Source organism: Hemibagrus wyckioides, linkage group LG03, assembly GCF_019097595.1.
Source record: "Hemibagrus wyckioides isolate EC202008001 linkage group LG03, SWU_Hwy_1.0, whole genome shotgun sequence".
Classification (NCBI taxonomy): Eukaryota; Metazoa; Chordata; class Actinopteri; order Siluriformes; family Bagridae; genus Hemibagrus; species Hemibagrus wyckioides.
Window position 1 is genome coordinate 10,969,650 of NC_080712.1, and position 10,327 is coordinate 10,979,976.

Here is a 10,327-nt window from a genome sequence, read left to right on the forward strand (position 1 = left end):
GAATAAAGGCTTCTGCCAAATGGACTAATGTAAACATGAGCAGCAGCGGCAGCAGACACACATACAAAAACTATTCTCTTTACAGAAATATACAAGACTTAATTTACTGTTATGAGGTGTGGTGTTTAATTAGTCCCAGTGTGTATCAGTTAAATCTGAGTAAAAAATAAGTGCTGCTTGCAGAGAGCATAAATACAACAATTTTCTAAAACATTTTAAAATGGAAAGTCGCCATTAATAATAAAACACCTTCACATTTATCATCAAACACGTCACATTTTATTTGGTTTCATTGGCATATTATGTTCAACTCAAGTTCACAATCAGTGTATCAGCACTATTTTCGTTTTCACAGTTTAACTGTTTAACCTGAGCTCCTTTAGGGTTCAACCCATGGGTAATTATTTAACAAAATGGATAATAAATAGCAACATTAGTCTTTTAATTTCCTGGTATTAAAAATGACAATGATACCTGATACAGTTTCACAAAGATAACAACACAGCCTTACTAAAATGCTAAAAAAGAAAAATGAAAAAGTACTACAATAAAATGTTAAACACTTTCATGTGAAGAAAACGATTAATATACAGGAGTTGATACTAAAACAACAACTAATAAAAAGAAGACATGGTTTGTTTTCACAAGTTATTATGAGCTTGCATGATTTACTATGACCATTTTATGACCTTTCTATTTTGGCTTTGTTACTGTATGCTGAGTATTGATGTGTTTCTTGAGGTGCGCTGACTGAGTGAAACGCTTACCGCATTCTTTGCATTCAAATGGCTTCTCCCCGGTGTGGATACGCTTATGTCTCTTAAAATTACCCAAATCCACAAAGCCTTTCTCACAATGGGGGCAGACATAGCGTTTCTCACCTCTGTGTCCTTGCATGTGCATGTTCAATGCAACTCTATGCTTGAACGTCTTCCCACATTGACTACAAAAAAAGGGTTTCTCCCCTGTATGCATGCGCATGTGAGTTGCCCGGTCTGCCTTGGCCAGGAACTTTTTTCCACAGACCTTACAGGGGAAGGGCCTGTCTCCAGAGTGGATGAGTTTGTGTTTGGTCAGGGTAAACTGGTAAACGAAACTCCTGCCACACTCCTCACACTTGTAGCCTTTCTCCTCTGCGTGGACCTTTACATGGCGGTTGAGGCCTCGTACACTAGGGAAGGCTTTACCGCATTGGGAGCAGGTATATGGCCTTTCACCTCTATGAAGCCTCATGTGATTCTCCAGCGAAGACGCATTGCTGAGAATCCTGCCACATTCAGAGCACTCAGTCTTCTTTTCCAGCACTTTCCGTGCAGGTTTCTGTAAAATGGTTTGTCCAGGAGCACCTAACGCTGACTGGGGTAAGACACCAGTTAAGTCAGATGGTTCCCACACTTGACATGTTGTGTCACATCCTTCTTTCTGCTTATTAATGTCATTGTCCATCTGTAAATCCTTGACCATGTTTATTCTGAAGCTCTGTTGTTCTTTTGTGGAATCTGGTACTATAAAGTTTGGCCCAGGTTTGGAAAGAACTGTATAATGTTGTATTGGTCCAGGAATAACTGCAGGCCTGCTACCATCATTATTCTCTGTAGGGTCATCATTCTGCATGTCCACCACGATGGAATCGCTTTCACAGGTGGATTCATGACTAGCAAGAGGGGGATATCTCTGCATATGTTCGTCAAAGTTATTAACTGTAGACATAGGGATCTCCACAGTCATGTTAGGTCCTCCCTTGGGTACATTTCCATGACTGGAGGCTGCTGCTTGCTGTTCCTTCAAAGTAAGAAGAGGTGCAAGCTGCAAAGTTTGCCCAGGTGATTGGGAATGGATCATAGAATTGGTTTCCTGCTGGTTTAATACAACAGGTGAGTGGAAAGGCATGTGGGGCAAGGGCTGAAGCAAATCTGATGTGTTCTCAGGTGTTGGGAAAAATTGGTCTGAAGATGAACAAAGCGGATCAGACAGAATGTCATAGTGCGATGTGGCATGCTCTAGTGGAGACTGAACATTGTTTTGGGAAATTGAATTTTGGGGAACAGAAGGCTTCATTGATGGAAGTGGTATGAAACCTTGACCATATAATGCAGGAGTCAAAGAATAATAGGGCTGGGTTGATGGGGTCATATCATGATGAGGCACAGGAGGAAGGTGGCCTTGTAGATTTAAACTTTGCGTGTTTGGTGGAAGTAAGTCATTTGATTGACCAAGTATTTGAGATGATGCGTGGGTTGCTGGAATTGAATGGTGGATGGGTTGAACAGGGCCTTGGGTGGGTGGAATTTGGTGGATTTGGTTTGGTAGAGGTTGAATCTGAGATACTGAAGTAGGAACCTGTCCTTGTGCAACAGTATGCTGGTCTGGAGGAAAAGGAGCCTGGACCCGTGGACTCTGAAAATGTCCTAGCTGTGCTATGTTCTGGGCAGGGGCTATCACAGTCTGAGGGTGAGAGACTAACGAATTTGTAGCCTGAGTGGAACACTCTGGTAATGATGTCACGGATTTGCTGCCTGAGAATCTTTTGTCCGTCATTGTAACCATGGTTTGTAGTAACTGACCAGAAGGGCAAGTTTCTGTAATTGGGTTTTGGTTTGGAGGGAGAGGGGGCGTAACCAGTTTAGGGCCAAAATGTGCAAATGTAGATGAAAGATGGATATTTTGAACAATTTGCTGGGAGGAAGGCACACCAAGTTGGATGGATGGCTGAAGGGACTCGTCCATTTGAACAGACGGCACTGCTTGCTGGGCTCTACGTGTTGATATCTGACCTAGATTGTTAGACAGGACAGTTGGGGCAGATACACTAACCGGAGGAAGTGGCTGTGTTGAATTAGCAGGTAATCGTGACAAAGTTGACTTTTTAGCTGATGCTTGCTTTTTTTGTCTTTCTGTATCACTCTGCAAAGCTGAACATACACTAACTCTAGACATACTTTCAGTCTGAGTGACACTGATACTTGATGAGGCCATTCTGTAATTACAGGAAACAGTGGTCTTGGGCGATGACGCATTCGTGGTTGATAGTTCTTTTTGGGTCCCATAGCTTCTGCTCACTGTTTGAATTGCTGGGGGGATCAAAACTGTGGACATGCAGAAAGATAAATGCAAAGCAGGGTTAAGTGGAAAAAAATCTGAAAGATAGAAGCAGAAGTGGTAATGGCATAGGAAAAGTTGCTGCTCGGTTTTATAGGAACTACCCCACCTTTTTCCATGGTGTTTTTATAGGGCTCTTTACGAACCAGTATTGGCTCAGCACCCTCTTGCTTCAGTAAGAAGTATCCTGGTGCATATTCATCACAGTCAGTCTCCTGAGGCTACAGAACAAAATATAATCAAAACCTCCATAGTAAAAATTGACAGTTTTTATAGATACCTTTTAAGAATCCCTGTATGCACACGTGATCATTTTTCATCAGGTAAACTTACAAAACAAATGCATTTTGTAGTTCTATAATTAGTGACTGTAGGCTTGTTTTATTTTTATACAATTAGGCTATTTTTAACCACCAGTATGGTTTCTAGGTTGCGAAAATACTTGGGGACTTTTCACACCAATTATGTATTGGAAAAAGTTGAGTTGTCACATCAAACTGTACACCTATATGGAGCAGCCACAAGATCAGTAAATCTAATAAATTCTGCACACTCATACAAATACCATGCACTCTAACATGCTGAATTCGATACTGTACTGAGAATGTGCTTTAATTAAATAATATCTGGCCAGAGGTGTGCTTATGGTGGTCCTATTTTCTTTAAGGCCTTTCAAACATGAGATAGTTAACTCTAGGGAATTGTAAACTCACAGTAAAGGAAAACTGAGTTAAATAATAGCTTGACTCATGCTTTCACATCAATGAGGAAAAACTAACAGGTCTGCTGTTATCTAACACAACTTTCTAATCTTTTTTGACCTTTTTAGGTTTGTCACTAAGTTGACCAGGCATTCAGTAACATCCAACTTCAGCTAATTTTTTCAGTTTTTCCTATTTCCCATTTCTCATTACACTGCACAAGTCCGTGTTTTGCTGCCTGACACTACAGTGCTGTTTTTCAGGTGATATGAGGCACACACTGTTCAATTTCTGATTGTGTGTGGGTTGTTCAGTATCTATCTCTGAAGGAGAGTTCTTACGGTGAAAATTTGTACTGCGAAACGAATTTTCCCATTAGAAATAATGTAAATGCAAATAATCTGTTTCAGCCACCCAACAATTACCAATATTACCAATACTGTGTATGTAAAGTGTATGACTGTTTACAAAGAAGCCAAGCATTCCATGTCAAGGTTTCTCACAAGCTTGGGCTAAAAACAGAACAGCCCACCCAGGCCACAAACAAAAAAAAAACATGCGAAAAATCACATGGCTTTTGAATGAATGTTGGTATCATGGGCTGACTCTTTTGAAACAGCTTTTGCTGACTGAAAAACAACCGTAAAATTCATACTTGCTTCGGTTGGCTTTGCTTAGCTTTCCAATGACACAAACGAGTTTTGAACGGCTCCCAGACATACACGCAACTTAGCCAGCATTTGGTTTGTTCGTTCGCATGCTTTGTATCCTATGCTGATACAAATGTCTTGCAAAATTTCAATTCTTAAGGAGAAAATTGGTAAGGGAGGGCATTTGTATCAGCAAAATGCTCCTATATGGTAGGTCACTGGTTCCCAACCTTAGTCCAGGAGGACCCACATCCTGTAGTGTTTGCATTCCTGACTCACATAATCAGCTAAACAACAGCTCTTCCTGAATTGAAGTGGGTAGACATAGGGGAAGATATACGTATCTAATGAAGGGCATTTAATTACACAGTTACAAATCCGATATTATAGCTTTAAATAGATCTTGATGAAGGACTGAATACAATGTAAATGTACATTTAGCAAATAAAATCATATTCACATTCAAATGATTCAAATGAATAATAAATAATAAAATACAATTATTATTATTATTATTATTATTATTATTATTATTATTATTATTATTATTATAACTTAATTTCTGACCTCTTTTTTAATGAGAAGCAAAGCAAGCTGCCTGTTTCCATCTTCTGAACTACTGGAACAGAGATCTTCAAGACGTTCACTCGTGATGTGTCGCAGGTTTAGACGGTCACAAACCGGAGCTGGGCTGCAGCATCTTTCAACCATGGTGGGCTTTTCTGGGAAACAAATGAACACATTCACGTCTTAAAGGTGTTCTACTTGGCTCCTTTTATGAAAGGGAAACCTCTTGGAAAGTTTTATCTAAAGGTTTTGAGGGCTTCTGCAGAGACAAAAAAAACTCTTTATTTTTTAAAGAGTTATTTAACCTATCATCAGGATATCACAATATAAGAAAGAAAAATTGGGTGGGAGGGATGAAACGATCACTCTTCTCTGTGGGCAGCACTAGCATCTGTGAGCTCTTGTATGCAGAAGAGGGCAGACTGTGATTTCCTTTAAATACACTTGCCCTTCCTTCCCTAGTACCATGCAGTAGGCGAGACTTCAGCTAGTGTATGGGAATTTTACAGAAACTGAAACTGGATATAAAATCCTCTGACATCCTTCAATGTAGACCCAGTTGGAGGTATGACTTTCTTCTTCGTCTTCACTAACCAATTAAAAGGTCACTCATTTTTAAAAAGCAATCCGTTTTATTTTGAGGGCAGGGGTCATCTGTAATAGCATGAGGATATGCTATGATAGAGATTTGTATAAATTACTACACAAAGTTGCTTTAAATAAGCAAATCTTCTCAACGTAATGCATTACTCCACTTTCTACACAGCACAAGTTGTTGTTTTTTTTCCTGTCACTTTTTATTACAGTGTATGCAAAGCAAATAAATAAGCAAATCTTCTCAATGTGATATAATGCACATGCCACTTTCTACACTGTTTTTTTTTTTTCTTCTGTCACTTTTTGTTACAGTGCATGTCTTGTGTGAACGCTGGATGAAAAGGTGGTGCCTCTCGTGGTTGAATGATGGATGTCTTTGGGCTGTGAATAAAGCATTGTTTTGTTAAGGCTTAAGGAACAACATGGAAGGTGAGAATCTCATTTCAGTGACTTGGACTTGAAAATGTCACACGTGGGTCAGTTAGTCAGGAGGTGTGACTCCTGTGGTGGTCATTTAGTCCAAAATTGACAGCAGTACAGAATCAGGAAATCCCCACAGCATGCATGCATGCATACATGCATGCATGCTGTTTGTAATGGACTGGCTATTTCTGTGCCTTGTGAGTCACTTTATAACGTTACAGGAAGTGTTTAAATGCGTGCTATAGTTCATAAGCGTGTTGAAGCTGTAAACTCACCACATTGTACACCAATATCGCGTTTGTCATGAACTGCACTTGAACCTCCATCTCCTGCTTCTTTTGTCTTGTAAGGTGGGGTAAAAATCCCGCTCTTTAAATCGACGTTCTCTTGCCTCAGGTGCAATAACTCAGCCTTCAGTTGGTGCAAAGTCTGCTCGAAAAGTTTCGTCGCCTCACCAACTGCGGTCCTCAGGACGTTTTGCATAACAGACGAGAACTGGGTTTCGAACCCAACACACTCGTCCATTATGGCACAAAATGCATTTAGATCGAACTTTTAGGACGAACGAATCGCTTTCTCTTTTACAAAACAGGACGAAGTTTACAAGTGAAACATCAGAGTGTGCCTGACAGCAGGGGGGTGCGTTCAAGTGACGCAGACGTCAAGCACATCCTCCGACTTCTAAAACATACCGGCAAAAGAGCTTCCGGAAGCAATGAGATGGAGATCTGCGAAGCTGCACACAACTGCGAGAACCACCAACACTAGCGCGCGATAAAAGATCACTTCCGCACTGAGACAAGTGTTTAACTAAAACCTGTGTGAAGCACAAACTTGTGTACATTGAACTCAGAACCTATTCGTAACAAACGTCTTGACATTTTCGGCTACGTTATGTTGCATTAGGTTGCATGATCTGTTTGAGGAATGTATGCACATTTCCTTTAATGAGCGTCTTTATGTGTTTGACGTGTGAAGTGTGTGCGCGTGCGTGTGTGTTGCAGTTCCTCTGACACTAGCTACATTGTTCTCCCTGTGGTCGTAAAGAGGAACTTGGTCCTATAATAACGAAAGAAACGTTTTCTTTTTCTTTTTTTTTTTTTTTAAATAAACACCAAACAGGGAAGAGAACTGTTCAATACTGATTACAAAAAAAACCCTTGAAAAATGAAAGAAACTTTAATATAAAGGACAGTGTGAATGAACTGAAGTGTCTTGACGCTCCTGTGCGCGAGCGTCAGTTTGCATACCCGCACGAGCCCCCGCCAATTTGGTGGTATTTTTTGGTCTTTATTGTTGTTGTTTGGCTAGATGAAATATTTGTAGTTAGTGTTTGAATGTGTACAAGGTTGTCTGTGATCGTATGTGTTATACACCGATCAGGCATAACATTATGAGCAGTGACAGGTGAAGTGAATAACACTGATGATCTCCTCATCATGGCACCTGTTAGTGGGTGGGATATATTAGGCAGCAAGTGAACATTTTGTCCTCAAAGTTGATGTGTTAGAAGCAGGAAAAATGGGCAGGCGTAAGGATTTGAGCGAGTTTGACGAAAGGCCAGATTGTGATGGCTAGACCACTGGATCAGAGCATCTCCAAAACTGCAGCTCTTGTGGGGTGTTCCCGGTCTGCAGTGGTCAGTATCTATCAAAAGTAACTTTTAAGTCCTGTAAGTATTGTGGGAGTATTTTTTGTGTCCTTTAGAGTGTATTTGAATATATTCTTGTTTGTGTATGTATAAAACAATAAGAATCAGAGGACAGCATGATTGGGTTGTCAGGCACCACCTCAGTTTATTGACCACCTCTGTTTACAGGTTTAACAATGTAGGGTTTAACACGACATGTGGGACGAGAGGTTTGGGTATGTTTGTTGACCTTGTACCGAGACTAAAGGCCTGTGTAGAGTGAGTAACAGTGGGAGTAACTTCAGTTTGGCAGGCCTTTTCAGTGGTAGATGAAACTTGGATAGAAGAATCAATCCTGCACATTGTAGGGAGTGAAGGGTTGAAGGAGATAAAGTTTGGGAGTAAGTGGGAAGAAAAATGCAATTAAAACTGCGGCTAGTGCAAATGTAATAGAAAAAAACAATGAATTTAAACTAAGCAACAAAAGACAGAGCAGTGGCCCTGAAACTTACCCATGCTGTCCTTGGAGGTCAAAATAAACTGTCTGATTAAAACAAGCTGGAAAAGTCCTACTGATAAGGGCACAGATGCCCATTATTTTTATATGACTGACCTAGAAAGTCCAATTATAATGGAATGCAAAAAAGATTAAAAAAAAAAAAAAGTAAAAGATAACAGTGTCCAAAAAGAACCTGATATTCCAAAAAGAAAATGGGAGAGATTTTCCCAGCAAAGAGGGTTTAGTTTGAATATTATGAAAAGAATAAAAATAATAAATGTTATTTGTGAGGTCGTTAGGATGTTCATGTGTGAGCAGCTCAATTCTTGTAACCAGCGCTGATTGCAAATAAAACCTTGTCTCTGCATTCATCCAGTCTTTACAGTTTGGCTTTCTTTAGTTAGAGTCTTGCTCAACTGAGCTGCTGGGTCAATGTGGAGTTGGAGTCAGATAATAGCAAAGTATTAATTGAGTAGTATTAAATAGAGCATTATTAGTGTTAGATAAAAATATTTTCTACAGTATCCTTCAAGTCCTCTAAGTTGCGAGATGGGACCCATGGAGGCCCCACCTCACAACTTACAGGACTTACAAGTATCTGCTGCTAACATCTTGTTGCCAGATACCACAGCACATCTTCAGAGATCTAATGGAGTCCATGCCATGATGGCTCAGGGCTGTTTTTGCAGCAACAGGGGGACCAAAACAATATTGGCAGGTGATCATAATGTTATGCCTGATCGGTGTATCTCCACATTAGCATTTGTGTTGTTCACCGTTCGACTAAAGACCTGTGGGATTTGATACCACTGCTGTTCATAGGTTGAAATTTTTTTGTAGGTGTGTTGTTCTTTCTTTAGTAATGTCTAACAAATGAAGTTATGCAAATAGTTTGTTATTTTTAAGTTAAGAATATTTATTTCCGCACTTCTAGTTGAATTGTTTCCATTGTGTGACATGCTGGATGTTTTGAGATACTACACTACTTTTGAGATATTACACTACTATTACACTACTGCAACCTTCCTGTCAGTTAGGGTTAGTCTGGCCATTCTCCTATGAGGACATTCATCATTCTCCTTTGAGAATGGGCAGAAACAGTGCAGGATGTGTATGAAAAACTGGTAACATAAAAGCTGTTTGATGGAGGGGTTTAAAGTACAAAGCACACCGTCACTGGACTCTAGAGCAGTAGAGACTCTGGAGACTCTGTTCTCTGGAGTGACGAATCACACTTCTCTGTCTGGCAATCCGATGAATGAGTCTGGGTTTGGCAGTTGCCAGGAGAACAGTACTTGCCTTGTACAGACTGCATTGTGCCAAGTGTAAAGATTGGTGGAGGGGGGATTATGGTGTGGGGTTGTTTTTCAGGGGTTGGGCTTGGCCCCTTATTTCAAGGAACTCTTAATGCTTCAGCATACCAAGACGTTTTGGACAATTTCATGCTCGCATCTTTGTGGGAACAGTTTGGGGATGACTCCTTCCTGCTCCAACATGACTGCACACCAGTGGTCCATAAAGACATGGATGAGAGAGTTTGGTGTGGAGGAACTTCACCTGACCTCAACCTGATAGAACACCCGAATTAGAGTGGAGACTGTGAGCCAGGCCTTCTCATCCAACATCAGTGCCTGACCTCACAAATGCGCTTCTAGAGGAACGGTCAAACATTCCCCATAAACAAACTCCTAATCCTTGTGGAAAGCCTTCCCAGAAGAGTTGAAGCTGTTATAGCTGCAAAGGGCGGGCCAACTCCATATTAAACCCCATGGATTAAGAATGGGATGTCATTATAGTTCATGTGCATGTAAAGGCAGACGTATAGTTGCGTTGTGTTCCCTATGCATCCATGCGTGTGTATCTTGACGTAATCATTAATATGAATTTTGATGGAGAAGAGAGACTCTACTAAGGGAACGGCTGCTTATAGCTACTGTAATGTACATATAAATAAATTCATTAATAAATTACAGTTCTTCAGGCTCAGCTTATAGCACACAAACACAGCTCCTGTTTAAAATCTTCTTCTTTTATTATAATAAGAAGAAGAAGAAGAAGAGGAGGAGGAGGAAGAGGAAGAATTATTATTATTAGTAGTAGTAGTAGTATTTTATAATAATAATAATAAATAGATAAATAAATAGACACAAACAAACAAATA

At 40.2% G+C, this 10,327-nt stretch overlaps 1 protein-coding gene across 1 annotated transcript; it reads right to left on the reverse strand.

Moving 5' to 3' along the window:
* Positions 1–256: 256 nt before the first annotated feature.
* LOC131347553 (uncharacterized) lies at positions 257–6,996 on the reverse strand. The gene is made up of 4 exons (XM_058381696.1): positions 6,313–6,996; positions 5,018–5,172; positions 3,209–3,320; positions 257–3,086 (listed from the first exon to the last, which is right to left on the reverse strand). Exons 1-4 carry the CDS (start codon positions 6,560–6,562, stop codon positions 694–696), a joined length of 2,910 nt encoding a protein of 969 aa, XP_058237679.1. The 5' UTR covers positions 6,563–6,996; the 3' UTR covers positions 257–693.
* Positions 6,997–10,327: the final 3,331 nt, after the last annotated feature.